The sequence below is a fragment of the Microtus pennsylvanicus genome, chromosome 4 (assembly GCF_037038515.1).
Source record: "Microtus pennsylvanicus isolate mMicPen1 chromosome 4, mMicPen1.hap1, whole genome shotgun sequence".
In the NCBI taxonomy this organism is placed as follows: Eukaryota; Metazoa; Chordata; class Mammalia; order Rodentia; family Cricetidae; genus Microtus; species Microtus pennsylvanicus.
The window spans coordinates 5,905,331-5,931,376 of record NC_134582.1 but is presented as its reverse complement, the minus strand read 5'-3'; the positions used below and the strand labels follow the sequence as shown (position 1 = coordinate 5,931,376).

Below are 26,046 nucleotides of genomic sequence, written 5' to 3'. Positions count from 1 at the left end.
AAATGGCAGGTTGTAAGGCAGCCCTGTCCCTGCCCTGCTCCTTCTGTTCCCCAGAACTCGAGCTGTCATTTTTCAAAAGGATGACTTAGTAAGGAAGCAGGGGAACCCAAGTAACTAAATTCCACAAGTCTCTTCTAATTTGCACCTGAAAATGCAGGATTGTTTTGTCTTATTAAACTCTCTCTAGATTGCTGCAAATCTTCGGCTAATTTTCACAAGTAGAAATCAAAGTAAAAAGCTGGTTCCAATCTTTCTTGACAAGGAGGCAGAGGCTTTTAGAATTTGGGTCTAATGACTCATTTTCTCTTCTGCTTTTCTTAACTGATGCCCTTAATCTTGACGGGTACGTATTTAAAACCTTCCAGAACCCTGAGAAGCCTCCCAGCACTGGGCCGCCTAGCTTCTGCTGTCCACATTAACATGTCTGAGTGTGCAGCCCTGGCTTCTGTTTTCTCAAACTGTGTGAATAGAAGCCATGACAGGCCTTGGAGAAGGGGTGTCTGCGACCTTGCAGTTCACAGGGCTTTGCTGCATGTTTGTGTATTGGATTCATAGACTCAGAAGAGAAAGACCTTTTCCCCTGCTCTTTACCCATGACTCTGACTAACTGGATAGCCACTATCCTTTCAGCTGAGGTAGAAAGAAGGTCCCACTAACTTTCTAAAAGTCGAATCTGCTGAGGATGCCAGTGGCCAAATGCATCCCACTCAGCTTCCTTGAAGCTACATAGTTGCATTCACGGGGGACAAGAACCAGGTTTCAAATCCACCCTGCTTGTGTTTGTTTATTGGCTGACTAAATGGATCAAGGGTTCGCTTCCATTAGCTACTATCTTTGTGCCACAGGTCACTAGACAATGTCACCTTTGCCAAGTTGTATTTATCAAAAACTTATCTAATAAAAGAAAAGAAACTATAGGAAGATATTTTGTCCCAAATCCTATATGCTAGCTCTGTTATCACTCGGAAAACAAATCTTGGGGTTTACATGGCTATCAGTGTATTATATTCTGTACACACAGTGTGACAACTGAAGGAACATGAAACCCCAAGAATTTCATTCATTTTTTCCTCACTTCTTAGGAGAAATACATCACAGTTCCCTCTGGGTAAGAAACAAAGCATGGCAAACCACTTCCATGTATAGATTAAGACTTTTATTTCACGCCTTACTGGGAATTTCTCCTCTCAGAGCTAGTCCCATAGGTCAAGCATGCTCAAATCACATTCCACATAATAGCATAAAAAACACGAGTACCTTTAAGCAGGACCATTTAAGCTTGCAGAATGAGAATGTCCCCAAGAGTAAGTACTCCTCAGAATAGCTGTATTCATATAAAAATAGCCGCAGGCATTTTTTACTAGAGACAGCCTCTCTGGCCTGAAACCGCAGCAGGTGGCTGCAGCCCTGGTATCCAGAACACAACCTCGTCAAAAACCTGGCGACCTCCTCAAGGACGCAGCTGACACAGAGACAATGTCTAAAGGTAGAGAAAGCAGCAGGAACCATTGCAGTGAGAGTGTGCCGCCCCAGGGTCTGGACAGATAAGCCATGCCTCGCTGTCTACAGCTTGATGGGTGCCCTACAAATGGAATTTCAACCCTTCTGTTCCAATGGTTAAAGGCTTCAAAATACCATTGGTGTAACCTTCCAGAAGGGAATGAAAAGATTCAGCAACACTTGTGCCTCCCCGTTTGGCTATCAAATTACTGAAAGGAAAGAGCTCCAAGGAACTGGGATTTCTGCAGAAATCTCATCCTGGGAGAAGGAAAAGGCTGGGGCCAGCCAAAGGAGGGACTTGCCTCCCATGAAGAGATTTCACAAAGATCTGACATCTTGTCGGACCACTAGGATAGGGACAACCAGGGGCCCATGATGGGAAGGAACTCACTCTTACCAGGACTGCTTCCTCATCCTGCCTCTCGCTTTCTGTTTGAGACTGAAGCTAAGGCAAGGATCCCAAAGATGGACTTGGGCTCTTCTCAGTGTGAATGGCTCTCCTGTCACGTGACATCACTGTCACTTGTCTGTTTCGTTCACCCATTGAGGACGAGTGACTGATATGGCTTCCTGGAGCTGCCAGCCCCAATCACATTAGGAATAGATCTTTCTCCAATACTAAAGGAAGATAACTTTAGATAGCACCTTTTCGTATTTATTTTTATTCATGTGTATGTTGTATGTACATGTGGGTGCAGATGCTTCTCATCCTCTGTCATGCTCCCCACCATGACAGCCATGGACTCACCCCTCAAGCCCCTGACAAAGTCTTTCTCCTATAAGTTGCTTCAGTAATGGTGTTTTGTCACAGAAATTGGAAACTAAGACAAATTGTTTTGTCAGGATATTTTATCACAGGAAAAAACTAATTTATTGCAAAATATAAAAAGATAAATGTGCTTTGTATCCTGACTGGATCATTACACAATGTGCTCACTCAACAGAAAATCACAGTGAACCTCATAAACGTGTTCAATTGTTATCAATAAAAACACCCACATAGGGCCAGCACCCCGATACATAAGTCAGTCAAAAACCAGAATTGAACACACAAAAAGGGCTAATGTAAAAAATTGTCCAATGTAAAAGAAAAGGAAATCCATTGGTAAGCAATCTGTCAATCTGTATAATACAGACTCCGTAGATAACTAAGGTTATAATAAAAAATAATTTTTTATAAATTAGAAAAAAATGATCTAAATAAAAAATGAAGGGAAGAGAAGGGATGTAAAGATCACTGTTTTCTGTAGTAACTTTTAAATTAAAGTATAATAACATTTCCCTCATCTCTCTCCTCCCTACAGCTCCTTCCATGTAGCCCCTCTTGTGCCCTCTGGAAATCATAGCCTCTTCTTCTTTAATTTGTATTGCTACGTGCGTGTAACCTGCTCAACCCATTTAGTGCTACTTGCATGTATGTGTTTTCAGGGATGTCCGCTGGTTGTTTCTGCATAGCTAATTAGGGAACTCCATGGATACCTACATACATGAGCACACATACAAAGTAATTAAAAATGAAAAATAATAAAATAGCCTTCAACAGAACAAAACAAAAAGTAAAAATAAACAAGTTGAAATAATAAAGAAAGAGAAGAAAGTAAGAAAATATTTGCAAACACAGGCGTCAACTATCCACCATCATGACCCCTTCTGCTTCACATAGAGCAAATGAAACCAGCATGCTTCAACAACTTTTTATTGAGTTCTCAAACGTAAAAAAAAAAAAAAGACACAATTTCAATCTAGTTGCAGTGAGGAAGTACACTCCAGCCAGGACACTTCAAAGAACAAATTTTATTTTCACTTAAAATCGGAACAAATAACAAAGTGTAAATTCCATGCAGGACATGAGGGTGTGGAGACCTCAGAGGGCTTATTTGGCTTAAGTGCAGGAACATGGACTCTGAAGTTTTGGTGGCTTTGCTTTGTAAGTTTAGTCACATTCATGCTGGAGCTGTCATTATGAGATACATTTGATTGACAGCTCCTTAAGGAACAACAGCATCAGGTACCAGGCGACTCACACCAGTGTTTAATAGCATCAGTTAAGCGACATCATTAGTAAGCATCAAATTAAAGCGTATATAGCTTTTTTTTTTTACTTCTCCTACTTGCTGAACCAAAAGATTTAACTATAGAGAACCACGGGCAACATTATATGTATCTCTTGGAGATAATAATATAGGCAAAGACATGCACAGACTTAATTAACAGTGAGTTAAAACACTGACTTCAAAACTTATGTAACAATGTGAATATTGTTTTAAACCTCTGTGTTGGGATGGGAGTGGGGGTAGAAGTGCCCTCGCCGTGAAAGCCTTCTTTTGAAGAAGATCTGTCATAAACTCTATAGTCTCCAAGGTTCAGGGAAACCTTGTGTTTCTGGGGCCACCTCAGTGCCAGTAGTTGAATGGATACAAAGAATCAGATCGGTGCAACAGTAGAAATTTGCAGAGATTTAAATCCTGGGTCAACTCTGTTACCCCTAGAGTCATGAAGTTGGGTCTTAGAGGGCCATCAATCATTGTGAGCAGTTCTAAACCCTGGAGAGGCAAGCCTTCTGTCACACATCCCAAATGCCCGGGGTCCCTCTTTACCCTCTGATAGAGAATTCAGGTGGTGGCTCTTGACCTGTGAGTCAGATCAGCAGCGTGGACACCGCAGAAAATGCTATATATAGATATATTGCTTGCTCCCATCTAGCCCCAGGCTAAGGCTGGAGGGACACCCATACCCTGAGTTGCTCAGCTTTTCTCCTATACCTCAGGCCCTCTGCTCCCAGGGAAGGGAAAGAAGGGCTACGTAGACTTCCCAAATCATCCCAACTTTGAGACTCTTTTCCAGAACCTTCCTCTACAGATGAGGATATCTAACTAAGAACCCCTGAGAATAACCTGTCCAAAGAATTTAGACCCAAAAGGACTCCTCCCAACCATGCTCCTCCCTGCAGCACACATGGCTCTTGTGGCTCAGGCAGAGAGAACTTGCGAGATGCATGAAGCTGTTAAGCACCAGACACAGAACTGGGTGTCTGCTCTATCTGTCGGCTTTCCAGTCTCCTCATGATATGAGGACACACGACGAGACACTAGAAAATTAAAACATGGAAAATAGAACTCTACACCCCCATTTATAGCTTTGGAATATGCCTGTTACAAGATTTCTTTCTGGAGTTTGTTTTTATCTTTTATCCGTGCTAGCTCTGTTTAAAGCATATCTCCATCCTGGACTCCACATACTCTTCACACAGAAAGAACCTGTTCCTCGCTGGCCGGGAAGCTGCGAGACTCCAAGCACAGACCCCTGAGAAGCTTGTGTGTTGCTGCCTGCCCCTGAGCTTGCTTGTTCATGGAAACTGGTTTCTTTGCTGCATTCATATAAGCAGCACTCTCCGGAAACAAAAAAGGAAAAGAAAAAAAGCTCTTGTTTTCAGTCACACAAACACTCGCATAGTCACTGCTGGGTGGCTTTCACATTGCTGTCCAATAAACACTTGTTCCCGGGAATTCTGTCTAATGAGATGGAGCCCCTCCTAGCTCTACCTTCCTGAACCTCAGCTGCTTGTAAATGAAGTCTTTGTTTCACCAGCAACACCGACGGTGGCAAGTTCAATAGCAAGATCACCCTGATTCCCCAAGGTCATCAGGTATCCCTCAGGTCCTAGGCACCTACAGCTCATCTTGTCCTGTGGCATGCCAGAAAGAATATGACAGGGGCTATAAAAACTCGGTCACCAGCTAGGACGTCTTATAGAGGTGAATCCAGTGAGGGGCAGGGAATTCGGGGATCTTCAGGGCACAGCATAGTGGAGCTTGCCCAGAAGATGCTAACGACATGGGAGCCCAGCTCCGGAGCTGAGATTGCTCTCCTTCTGCTGGCACACCTCCATCACTGAGTCAGGGCATTTCAGAAGTAACACACCCGAAATAAGTTCTCAGAGGTGTGGCACTCTCGAGGTCTAGACCCCTCCAGAGGGGTGCCGTGTCCGCCATGTCAGTCATGTCGGTCGTTCTTGTGCGATCTGGCTGTGGGAAAGATTTGATTAGCCACCTTTGATCTGTTGTGGAAACAGTTTGCTGCTGAAGCCTGCACCTCTCACACTTCGCTGTTTAAAAAGTTCCTATTGGGACAGTCAAGAAGCATCCTACGTCCAAAGCAAACAATGAGAGTGTGGATATCTCTGACAGAATCCACCCAGGGGCAGAACTTTGTGTCCGCTGCTCTCTTTTCAGAGAAGTGGTTCCCAGAAGCCACCTACCAACACAGGGAAGAGGAAGCTGCTTGGCCAACAATCTCCTTCCCACTGTCCTCCCCTGGAGAACCCCTCCAGAAGTGCAGAAATCTCAGAAGCAAGCCCTGGGACCCACCTGGAGTTTCCTGACCAGTTCAGCAAAGGCTTGAGTACTTGTAGTCCACAGATCCTGAGCAGTCCCAGGACCCTGGTTCCTTGAGTGCCCCTAAAAGGCTCAGGACTGGCACTGATTCCAGTCACTAACAAATCTCTTCCTTCTTAGGACACAGTGAGAGGTGACCACATGGGGAACTGTACCTGGAAAGGCTGCCCCCATCCCGAGACTAATCTATGTGGAAGGGTTACCCACAGTCTGAAACAGGCAGGCATTCCTCTCCCTGTCACCATGAGGCCGAGCAGCCTCAATACCCAAACAAGCTAAGGGAGGAAAAGCTTCGCAGATCCACAGGTATCTAATGCCACATAAATAAATCAGCTTTAGTAATCGGTGTCTAATCTTTTGAAATACAGTACTGTGATAGACCGCACCTCAAAGAAACCTACAGCACTCAAACCTCAGCCAATTAGGGGTTATCACACTGACTCCCATTCTCCAAGATGCTAGAGAACATGCATGGTGGAGCCCAGACTCCATCCAAGTCTTTTCATTACTTTGACGTCTCTAACTGCTGAGAATCTGAAGCTACGTATAACAGTTTATGGTGTCCTGAAGTCTGTTGTTCTCCAGCAGAAAGATAAGGTTTGCCAGCCAAGGTGACGTCATAAGCCTGATCAATAGGATGGACTCTTGTGAACTGTCCAACCTGCTGGCCCCAGCCAGCGCTGTGCAACTTCAGAAAATCTAGATGGCGTCATTTCTACAGGGCGTGGAGAGATGGAAAGATGGCTCCCTTCCTCTCCTCACTCGCTGATGCGACCGTACTGCTGTCACCGTACCCAGAACATCTCGTAAGAGTCCAGGATGCTCATGGGCCAACAAGATGACTGACAGGACACAGCCAGCCGCCAAGACCATCGCGGAGTAAGTGTGTAGGCCTGCTAATGTTTCTGCGTGCCGTCAGACATAGGCATGCAGACATGCCTCAGACCCACAGAGCGGCGTCTGAGCCTTTCACCCTGAAAGGAGAAGCCACCAGGCAGGATCAGAGGCACAACATGTACACAAGAAAACGTCAGAACACCTTGACTACTGTGAGACTTGAAACACGCTAGCCTCACGCAGCAGCAGCCTACATCCGCATGGGGAGCCTTTTAAACAGTTCTTTATGCTCAGCTTTCCCACTTTAGAGGGAAGATATTCAAATGTGGTGTCAATTTAAGCCACATACAATTACCACTTGCAAGCCAATCAGCAATGATGAGGCTCATGGGCCACCTACTATGTTTGGTCATATAATAAGCAAGGTGTTAATTAGACAGACTATTAACACATCGTCCAAAAAACACAGCATGCAACTCTTTAATGGCCAAGGATCTGACTCACTTCCCTAGACAGTTGCTTGCAAATTGAAAACAGGGGAAACATTTGCAACCAACACTGATAAGAACTGCACATGATAGACAGCTGAGTTTCCCCAGGAAATAATCCCATCCGTGCATTTTTCCAGTTCCTGTGCTTTGTGACATGTACACATATATGAAAAAAAACTCTTAAAGCCAACAGCATGATGCAGCCACACACCCATCATTCTAACTATGCAATGAGGTTTTATGGCAAGCTCAAGGACTGTAGCCCAGTACGGAAGGAAGCAGGTACTCAGGCAGGTGGCCCTCTCCTACTGGAAGCACCCTGACCTGGGGCTTCAGTTAGCAGGATGGGACTACCACAGCTGGACCTCTGTCCACCCGAGAGGTGGGGGAGAACAGTGACCCACCCCATCCTGATTTGACACAGAAACATAAGCAACTCCAGGTCCTGCATGACTCATGAACCCAGCAGCCATCTCTCTCTCTCTCTCTCTCTCTCTCTCTCTCTCTCTCTCTCTCTCTCTCTCTCTCTCTCTCTCTCTCCTGACTCTCATATCCGGGGAAGGTGGGCTAACTGTGAAAACCATCAGGTAGGGATTTCTGGGGAGGTAGGAAGTTGAGACAAAAGGATAAAAGTACAAAAGATGGATAAAGGGGCACAGGAAATTGTTCTATTCCCACTGTGGAAATAGAACAATTTAATGAAAATCAACAATAATTTGTCTAAAAATTTCAAAAAGGAGGCTCAGTCCCTTACACTGCTGAATAAATATGTGGTCAGAATAGCATAGAACGAGTCCATTATAATACCTCCTGGGAATGCTGCTGACTGGACTCCTCAGTGGGAAGCTGGAATTGTGGGGGTGCGTGTGGGTGTGTGGGTGTGTGGGTGTGTGAGTGTGTGGGGGTGTGGAGGTGTGGGGGTGTGGGGGTGTGAGGGTGTGGGTGTGTGGCAGCAAGCATTCCCACTACCACTATTTAAATATTCCCTAGTCCATCTCTTCAGGAAAGGTCCTGTAAAATAACAGCTGCGTTGAAGCACTGAAGCCTAAAAGCTTGTAAAGAAAACATCAATTTTCTGTGGGCAGAGCTCTTCAGTCACCTGACTTCAAAGACCCGCAGATTTCCTCTTCTCCCTGGCTGCAGGAAATGTGTTTGTTGTGTCAGGGAGGTCTTCATCATCCAATGTGAAATGGAAGGGAGGTCACGAGCATCGAGTGTGGGGTGGAAGGGAGGTCACGACCATCCAGTGAGGGATGGAAGGGAGGTCACGAGCATCCAGTGAGGGATGGAAGGGAGGTCACGACCATCCAGTGAGGGATGAAAGGGAGGTCACGAGCATCCAGTGTGGGATGGAAGGGAGGTCACGACCATCCAGTGAGGGATGGAAGGGAGGTCACGACCATCCAGTGTGGGATGGAAGGGAGGTCACGACCATCCAGTGAGGGATGGAAGGGAGGTCACAACCATCCAGTGAGGGATGGAAGGGAGGTCACGACCATCCAGTGAGGGATGGAAGGGAGGTCACGAGCATCCAGTGTGGGATGGAAGGGAGGTCACGGCCATCCAGTGTGGGAAGGGAGGTCACGGCCATCCAGTGAGGGATGGAAGGGAGGTTGCCAGCATCCAGTGTGGGATGGAAGATGCCTCCAAACTGATCTTGGTAATCACTTACCAGGAAGAGCTAGAAGTTTGGCACATTAATGGGCTCTCCCGATACTCACCTGGGTGACTGATCTGACCCAGGTCTTATAGACACTTTCCAGAACACTGCATTTAGCCCCCTGTCTTTGCAGGAAGTAGGCTACAGGCAGGATCCTAGGCTGTTTTAGAAGTGCACTCTGATCAAGACTAAGAGAAAATTAGCAGAACGGCAGTTCACAGGAAGCATCTTCCCACCGCGGAGGCAGTCTGAATCAATATTTAGCAAATTTGGGGGGTTGTGGGTGCAAATTATCCCTTCCTTGCTGTAGCTCTGATTTTAAATGCTGCTCTCTGGGGAGGACACAGATATAGGAGCGTGAACACAAGCCGCCAACACTCATACCAGCGTGCCTTCTGGACAAGCTCTGCCTTCACCACGTGTTGTTAAACATTTGCATCTAAGATACCTCTGACCATTACAACAGGGAAAATCTCTCTCACACACACACAGGATTGACGAAGCCCCTCTGCGGACAGCATGGGTAAGAAGGTGTGCTGCCGACATCTACACCGGCAGCTTCGGGTCCCACCAATCACATGAGGTGTCTTGTTCAAGACAAAATACGTTTGCTCCAATGTTGAGTGAAGTCCAAATGAACAAAACTCCATGCAAAGAGCTTACAGTTCTCTTTAAAATACCCGCCTCTCCCAGCATGCTCGCCCTTCCCGTGACTTGAACGGTTCTCCTTTTTCCATGGACCTTTGCAAATGTAAACACTGCACGTAGGGAGATGGTCACGGGTGAGCTAGAAAAGTTCACAGGCCAAAAGCTCACATTACATTTGTTTTTTACATAAATTACATGTTTCATAGCAGGTCCTGATTTGGCACTGACACAACATCCCTTTTGATTTAAAAAAAAAGTGTCTTGCTTTTGTTTCCTACCTCCTAAAATATATCAAAGTCTTAAGTCGAATCATTATTCTTCTGAGATAGGACAATTTAGTCTTTTCACCGCATTTTCTATGGCAAGTATAACGAAATATGGACTTGTCATGAAAATTACATTAGTGAGTCAAGTGGTAAGGATTCTAACTCTGAAGTAGCATTACCCCGGGGAATAATATTTGGGGAAAATGATCATTAAACCTTTGTTAGGACAAGTTTAATAAAAAAAAAGTATGTACATACAAGGCAGCATTTCTCTAGGCATGCATATTCTTCCATGTGTTTCGTTGTCTTCAGCCTGTCTGAGTCAAATGTCTCTCTTGCTTTCTCCAAGTGGCATGGATACTACCCAGGGTCTAATGAAATTTTTTCCAGTTTTCAATCCCGCCGAAGTTACTGGATGACTGGCTTCATAGGTTCTTGGGAGGCATAGCTAATAGATATCGCCAAGAACATGCTTAAAGCTCAAACATACAGTCTTCTTCCCCAGGACCCTCCCCCTGGCGCCTCTGCAGATCGTTGGTCCTCGGCAGATCCCTGGGCGTCGCTTAGTTTGCTCTAAATATTCCAGTTCACAGGCTTGTTTCAAAGTAGAATCACTGCTGATCTCCTGAGATGAACATGATGGGCCTCACGTTCCAAGACAGACCTCTGACCACCCATAAAAACAGAATGAAAAGCCACCTCCTCCACCCTACTCAGAAGAGGTGCCTGTCCATGAAGGTTTAATGGAATAAAATCCACTATTCTGTGCCATGGTTGTATTTTAAAACACGCAGGCTAGACTATTACCTTTCCTCTCAAAGCTGAAGGGAAAAAAAGAACTTTTTCCCTAAGTTAACTGACTTTAAAATGTAGAGTTCTATGGCATGCCTTTAATCCCAGCACTCGGGAGACAGAGACAAGTGGACCTCAGTAAGTCCAAGGCCAGCCTGGTCTACAAAGTGAGTTCCAGGACAGCCAGGACAATCCCACAGCAAAACTCTGTCTCAAAAAAAAACATGTAGATTTCAAATATTCTTTACTGCTTTACAGAACTGGCCTTGTCCCGTGGGATCTGAACTTATTTGTAGAATGCTACTGAATTCTCACTCCTTGAGAAACAGCAGCTGTACAGAATTTTCTTTTGTTTCAGAAATACAATTTTATAATGAAGCTAATTGGACTTCAGTGGACCCACGAGTTCCTCAACAATTAAAGTACCTTAACAGCTGTGGAATGTATTTAGAATGATATGGACTGTGGTCAGGAGAACGAGCTGCCATGTTTTGTGATTGTCCACTGCATCCTCTTCTCTCTACCCACATGGGAGCTGGGGGGCAGGCGGTCCCAGTGCGCCTTCACACGTGGGTGCAGTTGGTGGATGGCGGGGTGTCTATTCGGCTCTTGTTTTCTTTAGTGTCGCTGGGGACTGATTCGTTGCAAATGTGGCACTTGAACACTTGCTTGTACGCCTTCCGGAAGTTTTCTGAGAGGAAGGCATATATGATGGGGTTCACCGAAGAGTTGCTGTATGCCAGGCAGTGGGCAGTGATCCTTAAGAAGAAGGAAGCTTGAGTCAGCGGGAACGCCCCGAACTCAGCCCAGAGGTGGACGACGTGATGGGGCAGCCAGGATATGCCAAAAACCACAACCACCACCAGGACAGTCTGCGCAGTCTGGAAGAGAGGGGAGCAATGGCAGAGTGTTGGAGAGGGAACAGGAGTTGCTTGAACACGCCAGTTACATCAGAAGAACACAGCGCTGTAAAACATACCCCCAATAGCATACATGTGTACCTCAATGGGATCAAACAAAAGTGTTAAATTTGACCTCACATAATATCTCTTTGTTCATCATCTCAGGACCAAGCTGTGACCTTACAGGGTCCTGACTCCTAGGCCTGTATTCAGTGCATGAGGGTGTGATAAATGTGAGATTAGAAATGGATCTAGATTAAGGACTGACACTTCAACTAGCAGAATTCTTCCAGCAGCCAAGAGATCCAGAGCAGGAGGAACCAGAGCTCCAAACCAGTGTGACCCAAACACAAGACTCTGATTCAATGAAAACAAAACAACAGAACAGCATGCCTCTTCCAGTGTGTGCACACCAAGTTCCATCGAGAGCCCGGAGCTCAGACGAACGCTGCACACAAACATGTGGGAGATGTTGGTGTCTCCTCATTCGCTGAGGACAGGATGGAGACTGGGAGCTAACATTCCCACAGAGTTATTCTTAGTGCAGTCTGTGAGCCAACCTTGCTTGTTAGCATAACTTTGACCTTTCTCTTGTTGCTCCTATTTCAAAAATACTGAGAAATTTGGGGCTGGGGTCTCCATGTTCTCTAATGATCCCCAATGGAGGAAGCTGTCATAGGCTTGTGATCTCAACACGAGGGAACGCATAGGGACTGAGCCTTGCCCTGTGTATATGGTCAAGGGCTCCCTACTGCCCACCAATCTAGGAAGCAGAGCAAACCTCAGAAGACCTTTTGTAAAGGACACTGCTGACAGGGATGTCATACATGGCAGGACTTCCTCTTCTGCTTCTCATGACAGGGTGTCCTACTGCTCCAGAATGTCAAGTCTGAAATAGAGTGCACAGTGCCAACTCCTCCAGGACTGTTTCCTGGCAGCAAGCTATAACAACAGTAGACGTTTATCACGGAGGATGGTTGGAACCCAACAGGTAATGAGAGACCAGACTTCTGACCTAGAAGGCAGAGACAGGGACTTGCTGGATTTCGGGTCAAGAATAGCAAACACTAGGAGGCGTGAGGTACAGGAGAGGAAAGCTAAATTCACTAAAGAGGTACCATGGATTTTGCAAGACTCACTGGCCAGACAGCAGGTCTGTCCATCATCTTTGAAAGATGACAAAACCTCCCCAAGACTTGATTTCCTCATGAACAAAGAAAATTAACCAACAAAATGATTCCCGGGTTGTGCCTGGACCATGTGAGCACTAAACCAGCTCAGCTATTAAAAACCCACAGGCAGGTGTTACAAAGTAAAAGCTTACCTATTAAGTCCACTTACTGCCTGGGCCACAGAGCAAACGTAATTAGCTCACACGTATTAAGGAAGTGTTTGCTATCAATCCGCTTGCCCATTAGTGTGTGAGAACTGCCATTCTCTGGCGCGTTCATCAAACAACCTAGAAAAGATGTACACAGTACAGGAGAACACAGCCTCCTCCGTCTAAAACGATTAGGCCGTCTCTCTATGAAAGTACCACCCTGTCGATATTCCATGCCTTCTTTTAGGGAACATGGGCTAAGCGAAGAACTAAGATCAGATCTACCCATTGGCAGCTTACGAGGAAGATTCATATCTTATCTGAAATGCAAATGGTTGTGTACCCTGAGTATGCAATATTTTTTATGGCAGCCGTTTCTCTGGGTATTTGTGATTCATCCAATCATAACCTCTAAATGTTTGCAAGCCCTCTGCTCTTCTCAAAAACATGCATATGAGCCCGTTTGTGTGTGTCTCTGTGTGTGTGTGTGTTTGTGTGTGTTTGTGTGTGTTTGTGTGTGTGTGTGTGTGTGTGTGTGTGTGTGTGTGTGTGGTCACCTGGCAGTTTTGAATGCAAGTGCTTGATAATTGATGATACAAATATTATAAACAAATACTAGATGTAAATTCATATGAACTATCATCTACCTATGACTGCTCCTATGAGAGCTTACTAGAATGCCTCTGAGTCCCACAGTGGTCCAGCTGGGCATCTCGGAGAAGATACTCTCTCCTATCTGTCTCTTTAAGTACCAAGGTCCACATGAGTGGATGTTCTTAGCTGTCTCGCATGTCTGTGTTTTTCACACAAGCCCTGGGCTTTCCCAGTTTTCTTCTTCTTCTTCGTCTTCTTATTCTTATTCTTATTCTTCCTCCTCCTCCTCCCCCTCTTCCTCTTCCTCTTCTTCTTCTTGCTTGTCTTCCTCTTCCTCCTCTTCTTCCTCCTCTTCTTTCCCCTCCTCCTTCTCCTACTACTTCTGCTCCTTCTTTATTTTTCTTTCTTTATTTTTCACTTTTCAACAAATTCTAGTGTATCTGAAAAGAGGGGAATTTAGCAGCTGAAACTCTGCCCTGATTAGAAACTGTCCTTCTTGATGGATGGTGGTTCCTCAAGTATGTAACTCATAAAGCAATATGCCTACAATTCATAATCTCAAAATTAAAGATCTGTTCAGAATAATCCATGTGTTCTAATCCAAGTCTCAGGACTGTGGTAGATCAGTGTGCCCAAGAGCATTCTGGGTCCTGTCACTTTGACTGACTCAGTGGATAATAGTTATTAGTTACCTTGGAATCTGCCTCTTTGCAAAGCTCGGGAGCTTTAATGATTCCCTGATGAACTGCATAAAAGCCGCAATAAAACTGGGGTTATCTTGTGGACCTTAAGTGCAAGCAATTAAAAAGGTTTCCCTTGATACTGACAGCTGCCATAGCAGAAGCATTTCTACTCATTGACAAGGTGAGAGAAGCTGCCTCTGCTGTATCCCTCTAAATATCAGCGTGTAACCAGGACTCCCCTGCGTGGGATGCGCTAGGCTGTAACAGAGACGGGGCTCTGCAGGTTTTTAAAGTTCCTTTCTAACCTTGTGTCCCTGTTTCTTGCAAAACCATTTGTGCTTACAGAGCTGGTGTGATTCTCAGCATATACATTACTGCCACCTTTCATTTGTTCCGAGCACAGAAACCCTGACTGTCTCTGACAGAGACGCAGTACAGACACTTGAGTTTGTCCATTTTTGGTGTGCCTTCTCTTTCTTCCTTACACTGGACTCATCTAAAAAAAAAATATTCGTCTCCCTTGAGTAGCAAGCGGCTCTCTTCAAGCAGCTGGAGACATCTGCCTTTTCTTCAGAGAGTCTCACTTGCAGTGTGGCTAACGGAATTTGGCTGGGAAGGAAAAGGGAGCACAAAGAGAGGACTTGAAAGCTCCATGCCAGCTGTACCAGCTGTGTGAACAACAGCCAGAAAGCTCGCTGGACAAGTCAGAAAATAGAAAATACTCACAAAAATGCATCTGTTGGAAGAGCTCAGAAGTTCATAGGGCACCAGTGGCCTTTGACCAGCTTTCCCTCAGAAGCAGCTGCCCAATGAGCTGTCTCGTCCATTCTACCATCCTTCCTGCAGCCCCCAAGGTTCCTGTCTCAGATGAGCTAGCCTCAAGCCAGAAGCATCTTCTGCCCAGCAGTGCTTCAGCAAAAACCTTAATAGGTTATTAAGCTTTTAATTATTTCTGCAGGGCTGGAGAGATGGCTCAGTGATTAAGAGCACAGACAATTCTTCCAGAGGACCTATGATCAATTCCAGTACCTACATGACAGCTCACAACTCTCTGTCCAGTCCCAGGAGAGCCTAAACCCTCTTCTGGCCTCCAAATGCACTGCACACATATGCCACACAGATACACATGCAGGCAAAATTCTTGATATGTACATACATATATATATATATATGTATATATATATATATAATTTAAAATGGCAATTGTTTCTGAAAAGAAATCCTACCTTCTTCCTGCATTTCCTGCCACATGTGGCTACCTACACAATGTGTGCATCACAAAGGGCTGGACCAGACCTTCATAACTGTATGGACTTCATGCAGAAAGTTCTGTCTGGTGATGTAAATGTGTACATCCCCCATACTCATGGGTTGTAATCTGATCAGCAAGATGACAGTATCTAGGGGTAAGCCATTGAGGGAGGATGAGGCTATGAAGAAAGAGCCCTCCAGAGTGGGGTCACTGTCCTCGTGAAAGAGCCCAGAGAGATGCCCACTCTATCCAGCATGTGTGAATGCAGAGAGAAGGCTGGGGTAAACAATCGACCAGCACTTGACCTTGGTCCTCCAGCCTCCAGAACCATAGGAAGCAGATGTCTACCGTCTAGGAGCTGCACACTGGGATAGTTTGTTCTTGTCACATTAACGGATGAGTACAGCACATGGACACAAAACTGCTCAGCCACTGAGAAGGCCCGGAACTAAATGATGTCAGAATGAGCAAACTACCAAAATCTCTGCTCCACTGGCCTGCTCTCCCATCAATCCACTACCGTGGTTGGAATGTGCAGTGTCCTCTAACCAAGGCTCACAGGTTTGAAGACTTGGCCCATGAGGTAGGGCCTACCTGCAAGAAGCTGGTCACTGGGGGCCAACCTTGAGGTCTCTCAGCTCAGCCCATTTTCTATACTTCTCTCTGATTTCGGAACGATAACACCATGTGACCAGTTGCCTCGTGCTTCTGCCACCATGCCTTCTCTACCATGTAGGGCTGTTCCGTCTTGAACTCTCAAGCCAAACAATCCTTCCTCCCATAAATGGCTTGTTTTGGGGTATTTGATGATAGTAACAAGGTGAGAGACACAGCCATTGGCCATTGAGATGTGAATCACATCAGTCTGCATCAGAGTCCCACGCCATCCCTCAGACAGCAAGCACTGAGCATCTGAGTCCTGGAGACCTGTGCCAAGATCTGGAAAGGGTCCCCAGCAGGACTTCTGTAATGGAGTGCTGATCTGTGCTGCTCTCGGCCGAAAAGGCTCTTTTCTATCTCAGTTTCTCTTATTGCCCCTCCGTCCCTTCTCCTAGTCACCTTGCTTCCCTCCTGCCCTCTCTTTTCCTCCCCCTCCCAGGCATCTCTTCTTTCCTACCTCTTTCTTACACACACACACCACAGTCATGTGTGTTTGTTCTGTGCAAACAAAAAGGCAATTAAATCTGTCAGAGGAGCCCTGACACCTGTTCAGTGGCGGTGAGGGTTAGAGTGTGAGAAAGGAGAAACGTCTCCCTTTCCAGTGCTCAAACTTGCTTCCTCATATAGTGGGAATGAGCAGAAGTAAATTTTACATAAATAGGTATTCATTTTACATGTACAATCTCATGGTACGTGGCACATGCTCACAAAACAATCATTATGTTCTTCCTTATAAAATAAAAGTGAGGTTTTCCGCATCTTCTCTTACAAGCCTTGCATCATCCTTTAAACACATTGTTCTTTCTGGAACCTTTTCAGCTTCTTACCAGCATCTCTTCAAAGACAAAGATGAGATTTAGCAAATGCTTTTTAAGAAGAGTTGTTGCAACCTCTTAGTTAGAATAAACTTGCTTTGGTTTTGTGGCAGTAGGAATTAACCCTCAGCCTCACGCATGCTGAGGAATAAGCTCTACAATGAAAATGGCAACCCGGCCCTATTCCAGTTACTTTGTATTTTTAAACAAACTGCGTCATGTTAACTGACTCAGATTTGCCTTGAACTCCAGATTTGGTATCCTCCTGTGTCTGCTCTCCAAGTAGCTGAGATTAGAGGATTTCACCACCTGGTTTAAATCCTTCGAATGAATACTAATTATTTTGCATATTTGGTAGGCATCTTCTTCCCTGTTGAATCCCAATAAGCCCCCTCTTCTCTAGTTTGTATGTGTGTGTGTGTGTGTGTGTTTGCACACACACACGCACACACAAACGTAGGTCATAGCTGTGAGCACGTGTTTGTGGAAGCCAGAGGACAACAGTGGGTATCTTTCCTCAGGAACAATCCACCTTGGCTTTTTCTGAGGCAGGGTCTCTCACTGGCCTGTAGTTTTCTGACTAGGCTGGACTGCTAGACAGTGACCTCCAAGGATCCGCCTGTCTCTCCCTTGCCAGTTCTGGGATTACAAGGGCACACCAACTTTTCTTTTTCTATTCTCTTCTCCTCTTTTTCCTTTTTTTAAAAGATTATTTATTTATGTGTATGACTGCTCTATCTGCATATATGACTGTATGCCAGAAGAGGGCATCAGATCCCACTATAAATGGTTGTGAGTCACCATGTGGTTGCTGAGAGTTGAACTCAGGACCTCTGAAAGAACAGCTAGAGTGCTCTTAACCACTGAGCCATCTCTCCAGCCCTCTTCCTTTCCTTTTTAAATGTGGATTCTGGAGATCAAACTTGGTTTCTCCTGCTTACATGTATGTCACGCATTTTATCGACTGAGCTATCTCTCCTGAAGTTTCTTACTCTCCAAACACTCATCCTACTGAACATCTTTGGACAACCATGTTTTTCTCTTGATGCTGACCCCCCCCCAAAGGGAGCTAATTCCTTTTAGAAACCAGAGGTTGTCTTGTTCCCACACAGTGCCTACACTCTATGAAGAGCCTGCCCCGGAGAAATTACACCAAGTCCTTAATTGTTCTTAAGAACTCATTTTCCTGGAGGTGAGAAGTGGTGCTTAAAGGAGAAACCAATAGATTAAGAGCATGTGGGAACTGTTAAAACACAGAACTGGGAGCAGAGGAGGAGACCGCGTTATTCAGGGCTGACTCCTGTCTAGAAATCATACTTCATCTACTGTTATAAAGAAAGATCTGCAAGCTTAAAACTAAACCCACCTAATAACTGCTGGGAGGTAAGGGAGGGCTGGGGCAGAAGGCTGAGGCAGTCATTTAGGCAGCTGGTAAATGTGTGTGTGTGCGTGCTTATGCATGTGCATGTGCGTATGCATGTGTGTGTGTGTGCATGTGTGCGTGTGATGGTATCCCAAATGCAAGAGGAAAAGAGTCTCTTTGGGAGGCAGAAGCAGGAGGATCACTGCAAGGTCAAAAACAGCTGTTCTACAGGAAAACTAGAGCTGCTCGGCAAGTAGTCTCCGTCTATAAACTCGTAGGGTTGCCTTAGGGGAGTGCAACCTCTCCACACTGATGAGAATAAACAGGGAAGTCAGAGCAGGTTGTTCTTAAGTCAAAACTTTCAGAGCAAATAGGATTATCTGAATGATTATTTACATAATATATATAATTGATTACAGTGAGTATTTAGAACGAAAAACAAGGTATTTTAGGATATTATTGGTAACGTGTGTGGGCTAAAATGTCTGGTTATGTTCTCTCTAATCATATTGTCTAATAATTTCATTCCACTGCCTAAACCTACAAATCACATGGGTTTCATTGAGTAAAAGATAAATTAATCCTGGCGTGTAAAACAGCGTTTCCTCAATGAACAGAAATACACTGAATCCCAGGAAGTTAGAAGCTCTCTCATGACTCAGAAGACAGCATTAAGTGGGATTCCCTAGATGAGAAATATAGTTAAGGAGGGGTAGGAGCCCAGCAATTTTTCTTTCTGTCCCTTCTGTACCAAAATCAGCCCAAGTCTAGGGAAGCGATAAGGTGACTCTTTCTTGGGCCTGAAGAGAACAACATACCAATGCTCTCACAGATGAGAACCCAATTGATAGTTTTGAATCACTCCTAAGATGTCGGATGCTAAACATGCAAATTACATCACGAGCCCCTCTGAGCCCTTTCTGTGCTCACCTCTGGAAGTCTGTCTTTCCTGGCCTCCCCACCCTGCCCAATGCAGCTGAATGGTATTTAGTGGCCGCACATCTCCCTTGCCTAACTTCTGCTCCACCCAAACCCTGAACCATTACGGCTCACAAAAGTGTTCATGTCAGATAGCTGGCTTTCCACCTGTGAACGGAGGTGAGGATAATTTAAAACAAAAACAAGCTGAGCTCTCTGAAATCGACAGACACAGCATCTGTTTGTGAATATTACCTTTTTCTTGGATGCTTCTGACTTTTTCGACATGTTCTTCAACTTTTTATGCAGATGATTAAGGACCTGCAAAATGCAGACAGATTAAGACGGTTTTACTTCATGCTTTCTTACACATTGTCTCCTTTTCAGTGGCAACCGCTGACCATTCTGCTATGATAATACTATTGTTTATGAAGCATTAAGAATAGAAATGCAGAGCCTAGGCAGTTTGGATGCTCACCTTACTAGACCTGGATGGAGGTGGGTGGTCCTTAGACTTCCCACAGGTCAGGGAACCCTGAGTGCTCTTCGAGCTGATGAGGGAGGGGGACTTGATCGCGGGAGGGGGAGGGAAATGGGAGGCGGTGGCAGGGAGGAGGCAGAAATCTTTAATAAATAAATAAATAGAAGTGCATCTTAGATCAAAACAGCCCTGAATCAAAGCCACTGAGTATGTTCAGAGGTGTCCCTGGAAGAGAGACCACACCCAGACATGGATAGAACCAGAACCACAGAGAATGCTAACACGTTCAGAGTTTCTTGGAGAAAGACCCTCACCTGGGTGGGGGTGAAGCTTACTCAAGCAATCCGCTGCTCTACTTGCTTTGGTTCTTTCTGCCTAAAAGCACCAGGTCCTACTATACATGGGATGCGATGTCAGTGCAGAGACACACTGGAAACTAGAGACCCAGGCTGTGGGAGTTCATGATCCAGTGGAGAAAGCCAAGTGAACAAGGAGGAGAACACAACCTGACATTTGCTTGGTGTGGCGCCCCAGATCTGCACTAGTTACTGTGATTGCTATAGACCCCACCCATTACAAATCTCTCAGAGCAAAGAGCAAGCCAGCAGCGCTGCTTTCTCGTTTAATTCAAACACCGTGTGGGCTTCAGACACTCCCTTTTAGGAATTCGGCATCATCGGTGGCTGCAGGTTTTGCTCTAACCATACGTGTCCAGGAGATAAGATAGCTTTAGTACATTGAGAAGCCACCCTGTTCTCTTGCTACTGTCGTATTTGGGAGATATGATTTGAATATTGTTGTTGCTATTATTTGTAGGAATTCACAATCTGAACTTGCTCCACTTGCTCCATGGTGCCTACCCTGCAGAGCTGCTCCCAGGTTTGTTTTCTCTGTTCCAATGGAGACCCTGAAATAAATGGCAAAGCGCTTGAAATGGGCTGCGGATTTCTGAAGAGGCTCTCAGGACACAGAGGCATGTTCCAGCCACTTGAATATTCCCCTCCAACACCGCAGCATGGAAATAATTTAATTGAATTGGCCTTCCAGCTGAAGCCTGCTCCAATCCGCTGGAAGTAGCACCATCCGTCACGTCCTAATTGAGAAACCTCAGGATTCATTTACCAGCCTCCCCTACCCTAGCAGCCAGAGCAGGCAACCTAGCAGCTGTCTCTGGGTGTGAATCTCTGTCTTTCTGCCCTACAGAGACACTTCTCACTGCTGAAAAAAACCTCAGTGTCTCTCAGCCACACAAGTCTTTGCTGGCGATGGGAGCAAGTGAACAGCTCGCCGAGACACTGACGGTGAAGTAGCTCTGTTCTGCCCACAGAAAATACGTAGAAGGCAGTGAGTGAGAAGTTTGCAATAGCCACAGTGAGAAAAATTTGTATGAGGAAGGTGAGGGTTGGAGGCAGGAGGCCACTGTTGGAGTCAGGACTAGGGCGCTAGCTGGCAGCAGCTGGCAAGTTTGTAAATTCCCATATATAACAACAGCAACAATATTCACATTCGTCCTCCCAGACATGAGAAGAGAACAGAATGGCTTCTAAGCAACTAGTCTAGCTGGAAACATCTTTTGCAAAGATGTTAATATTTGCAAGCTTATTAAAGCTAGCTTATCTCTCCGACAGACATGCTAAGTGCAAAAACCACAAGGTAGTCATACATCACCAGGATGGTGAATTCCTAATGGAAGTTGTTTAAGACCACACATCACTAGGGATCACAGAGGGTGGGAAAGGGATACAGGAGATGCCCACACACACACACAAAAAAAATCATGACAGGAGCATCAGTAGCCTGCTTCTTGATGTTACTCGGGTTTACACAGTCAGGCTAACTAAATTGGGTCCCGGCTCGTAAATTTTGCAGCACTGAAGAATACTGAATTTGCTAAACAGTCTACAGAGATGATTCTAGATATATTTTTCTTAGCTCCGCGTCTCTTCTACACCTCAAGCTATGAGCACAAAAGGGCGCACTGTGACAGATCTTAAGGTCCTGCCATTGAGGAAGAGAACATAGATGCTGGGATCCATTATGGTTTCATCTTCCTTGAGACAGTGAGCATACCAGGGGTGTGTCCTCACGTCGGGCCTAGGAGGGTTGTAAGCAGAGTGCACGCTGAGGGAAGAGAGTGCCAGGCAGGAGCCTTGCAGCGCAGAGAGAAACCATCTTCAGGAACACGGGGCTGCTCCAGAGTCTTTCGGATGCAAAGAACTGTCTTGCTAAACATGGATGGAAAGATTATCTCTGGGATGCAACTCATTCATTGATTTTAAAAAAGAAAAATCTAAAACACTTGGTAATTTCAAGTGCGATTTTGGCCATCTGTGGTTCCTTTCGTTGGCCATCAGCCCCAGTCCTTGACCATACACAGCCAGTTCTGAATCTAGCACTGAAGTCCCAGGGCCATCAGCCAGAAGGCTCATACTTAGTGCTAGACACAAAACAGCAATGCCCGGTGAGTTATCTCCTGTTGTCTGGGGCCTGGGATAAATTTGCAAGTATTAACATTCCCTCAAAAGATGTTTCTAGCTAGAATACTTGCTGAGAAGCCAACTTTTTCTGGATGAAAAAGATTCAAATGATCATCTATTAATTAATTCTTAAACTTTGTCTTCTGTAGGGCTTTGGTAGACTCTTTACTGATAGCCTGTTTAGTTCTAAAAGCTCATTTTTTCATTTACACAAAGGTTGAAATGATTTCTGCCCCCTTAGGGACTTTAGGGAAAAATGAAGGAAGCACATGTTTCATTTTCAAGAAGCAACTAGGAATTTCAGAGACCAATATTTTCGGTAGGGCTCTAGTTCCCAGCCCCTTGTCCTCCAGAGACCAATTACTTGTCACCTCCTGAAACCTTCCTCAATCATTTACCAGTCTACTGTCTGGTCAGTTGCTGCCTCCCTCTGAAAGTCCCCTTTCTTGTTAATGAAATAGAGGTGACAGTCTCACACAGAGGCTCACAGGACAAGCTAGTGGGTGTGTATTCACACCCCACACAGCTCACTGTGCAGAGCAGTCTTTGCTTTTCATTTGAAAAGACCAAATGAATAATCCACTACTTTCCAATAGCTAGGCTGGAGTAGCAGCTTTGGAGACAGTGCACTCATTTGGGTAATACAGCCGTTCAAAAGACACGGCACTCATTTAGATGTGGGGAATATGGCTTCTTTTAAATGTGTTTTTCTTTCTAGGGGAGATTCATCTTATGAGTGGAATGTAAGAAACTAATGCTTTTCTAGACAGGTTATGTTATGTATGGTCCTACTGTCACAGCCCGAAAGACTGGGAGTCAGGGAAGGATAAAGTTGCATGGAAACTTTAGAACTTACCCTGAGGGATGTTTTTCCCTTCCTGGTTCTGACAGTACCCTAAAAGGAAACATGACACTGAGACAACCCCAAGAGCCACATCAAGTGGCTACTAAAAATACACTCTGGATTAATGGAACATCAAGCAGAACCTAAATAGTCTAAGACTTTTGATTAACATAAATGCCCATTGCTCTGTAATTCCTTAGGAGTTGTGAGCCACAGGTCCTTCCAAGTACATCAAGACAAGATAAGCACGCAGCTCCCCCAGCTGTGTGTTCTAGCCGTCCCTCTCCAGAGTGAGCTCACCACCTGAATCCCTAACACTGTCCATACACCCTTGCCTGGAGACAGCACCTGTCCTTCCACCCACGGCCCCCTGAGGACTTCAGTCAAGTCTCTTTGGAGAAGTAGGGCCTCCTGCTTGGAATTTAGAACGCTAAGCTAAAATCCAAAACCCTGGCATGCTGAGCAGAGTCTTACAGAGCCTGGACTCTGAAAATGTACTGAGGTGTAAGAGCCAAGGAACTAAGTGGGACGATTACTGATCCAAGGGCCTTATCAGCAGGTCTCAGCAAAGAACTAAGAGGGGCAACTAGAGCCCCTGCTGGCTCATGGAGGAAGCACAGGCTCTCTGCAGCCCCCTTTGTCCCGTTGTATTAGTTTCTGGGAGTCCTCCAATCTTGTTTAAAACCCGCTGAAACTGCGATGGGGTTAGCCTTTTGAGCAGATCCTGGACACATAACTACAGCCTCTCTATGCCCTGTCAGGCATTTGGAGGCAAAGCTGCAGCGCCCTTGAAGAAAAAGAGGGAGGGAAATGTCTCTACCCAACTTCTAGACAGGAACCACAAACTCTCCCCATTACCTCTCAAACTCGAAGTTAACTTTCTTGAGCCACAATTCATGTGGGAGCAAGCTGAGACAAAGTAGAGTGGAGAGGGAAAGAGAGTAAAGAAGCTAGCTCAGTCAAGGGACCAGAAGAGCTGCGTGAGAGCCGCCCAGAGGGTGCTTCCCACTCACCTTGGCATAGCAAAAGCAGATCAGCAGTAAAGGCAGAAGGTAGCCAAAGACGAAAGTGCACACCACATAAGCCTTCTTGTGGAGCTGGTTGGGCCAAAGCTCCCAGCAGAAGGTTTGGTTGTTGTCCCGATGGTAGAGGCGCTGGTGGTAGGCCACTGGCGAGGCCATGGCAATGGACAGCGCCCAGATGAAGCCCACGCCCAGCAGCGCATTGCGGGACACCCTGAGAGAGGAGGAGCGCCGCGAGTGCACAATGGCCACGTAGCGGTCCACAGACATTGCGGCCAAGGTGAAGATGCTCACGAGCATGGAGACGGTGAAGAAGTAGTGTATAAACTTGCAGATGAAGGCGCCCAGCACCCAGGTGGGCAGTGCGTACACGGTGGCCTGGAAGGGGATGCAAAAGAGCAGGTAGGCCAGGTCTGCGATGCTCAGGTTGAGAATGAACAGGTTGGTGGTGCTACGCGGCTTGCCAGGTTTGCTGCGCGCCAGCACAGTGATCACCAAGCTGTTGCCCAGCACGCCCATCGCGAAAATCAGGCCAAACACCACCAACGTGATGAAGTTCTCCACGCCGATGCCGAACAGCGGCCTGGACTCCTCAGCGGGAGGCTCTGGATCGCTCCCGTTCCCCGCGCTGAGGTTCAAGGTAGCCAGTTCCATCACTTACGGGACACCCCTCCGTGTCTGTGCAACGGAGCGCACTGGGAAGGTGTGCCAGGCGGGGAAAGCGGGCTCTGGTGGCAGCCAATGATCGCTAGCTGGCCCAGCACAGGGCAAGGAGAGCGGGTGTCTCCAGCCGGAACCTCCCTCAGCCGGCAGGAGAGCACGGGGCAGCGTCCAGTAGTCCCTGTCGAACTGTCCTCTACGCCGGGCCTGGCTAAAGAGGGGGCGGTGCTGCAAGTCCGGAGTCGAGCCTTCCCATGCAGGGGCGATGGGCTCCAGAACACAAGAGGTACCGGTCTGGGCGACTCCGATCGCTGGCAGTCTACAAGCTGGGCGGGTGGGACTCACGATCTGCAGGTGGAGAATCTTCTGAGCCTTACCAATAGGTTCTAATCCCTTGCCGGCCGTATCCTCTGGCTCCCGCAGTGCCTTGGGGTCGCACCTGTTGCTCTGAGCCTCTTCTTCCAGCAGAGCTCCCAGAGCTCTGTGCTGCACACCTTCAGTAGTGGAGAAAGTGCCGAGCTTTCCACACTAACAGCCACCTCCCTGACGCGCTGGCGCTGACTCGCCGCGGCTCCCTCTTGCCTTCTCCCAGGTCCTCTGCAGGGCAAACCTCGCTCGGGGGTTCCCAGTCCTGGGCAGAGTTTCTGCTGCGAGGGAGGGACAGTGAGGACTCAGCTGTGTCCCCTCTTTGCCTCCTGGGTCCGATCTGAAAAATCACAGCTTGCTCTCTGAGCCTGGGCGCCCTCACCCGGATGGGTGGCACCCCACCTCCTTGTTGGAACCGGGGTACTGCTCTCAATGCAGTCCTCCTGGTCCCACGAAGGCGAGACTGTTGGCACTGGGAGCCAACCTGAATGCGCTCCTGTGCCTGTGCGCAACTGGATGAGGGGACTGGTTGCGCAGCCTTTCTGCCAATTGGTACCTTTGGTCTTTCCCTCTCCCAGCAAGAGCAGAAATAAACCCCACGGAAATCAAAGGTTGGTCCAGCTACCGGAGGCTCTGTGACATTCGCCGCCTCATTCCCTCCCTCATCCAGTCACAAGCGAGGGAGGGAAGAGGCAGGGATCAAAGGAGCACCGCCTGCGTGAGTTTTCATTAGGAGCGTGTCCGGCTCAGCCGTTCACCTTGGGGAATCAATCATTTCCAGCAGACATTACTCATCTGAGTGACACAAACGGAAGCCTTGACAATGGATGTGTTTGCAAAGAATCATTTGAATGTGTTGGACGTCCACCACCGCTGAAACCAGGGCACACCAACTAGAAACAGCTGCGTATCTGGCAGTACACATCTAAAGAAAAGCCTTCCCTTGCTGGTGCTTCGAGTCGGTAGGGGATAGTCACATCACTTTCAAATAACACCACCGTCCTCCAGTGTGTAAGTGACCACAACTGCTGGGCACAGGGCCCGAGGAGGAGCAAGCACAGAAGGGTAGGACAGGGTTCGTGGAGCAGCTCTGTGTCCCG

At 46.5% G+C, this 26,046-nt stretch overlaps 1 protein-coding gene across 1 annotated transcript; it reads right to left on the bottom strand.

Annotated features, from left to right (window-relative positions):
- Positions 1 to 7,720: 7,720 nt before the first annotated feature.
- On the bottom strand, positions 7,721 to 25,610 carry Galr1 (galanin receptor 1). Its single transcript, XM_075968150.1, has 3 exons — positions 23,912 to 25,610; positions 19,352 to 19,417; positions 7,721 to 11,469 (listed from the first exon to the last, which is right to left on the bottom strand). Exons 1-3 carry the CDS (start codon positions 24,572 to 24,574, stop codon positions 11,152 to 11,154), a joined length of 1,047 nt encoding a protein of 348 aa, XP_075824265.1. The 5' UTR covers positions 24,575 to 25,610; the 3' UTR covers positions 7,721 to 11,151.
- Between the last annotated feature and the right edge of the window lie 436 nt (positions 25,611 to 26,046).

Bases quoted from the DNA above. Each gene is read 5' to 3' on its own strand.
- Galr1 (XM_075968150.1), bottom strand. From the start codon at position 24,574: ATGGAACTGGCTACCTTGAACCTCAGCGCGGGGAACGGGAGCGATCCA. The intron at 19,418-23,911 runs GTGAGTGGGAAG...TGCATTTTGCAG, and splicing joins TCTGCTTTTGCTATGCCAAG to GTCCTTAATCATCTGCATAA. The intron at 11,470-19,351 runs GTAATATTCACA...CCTCTCTTCCAG, and splicing joins CAGAAGCATCCAAGAAAAAG to ACTGCGCAGACTGTCCTGGT.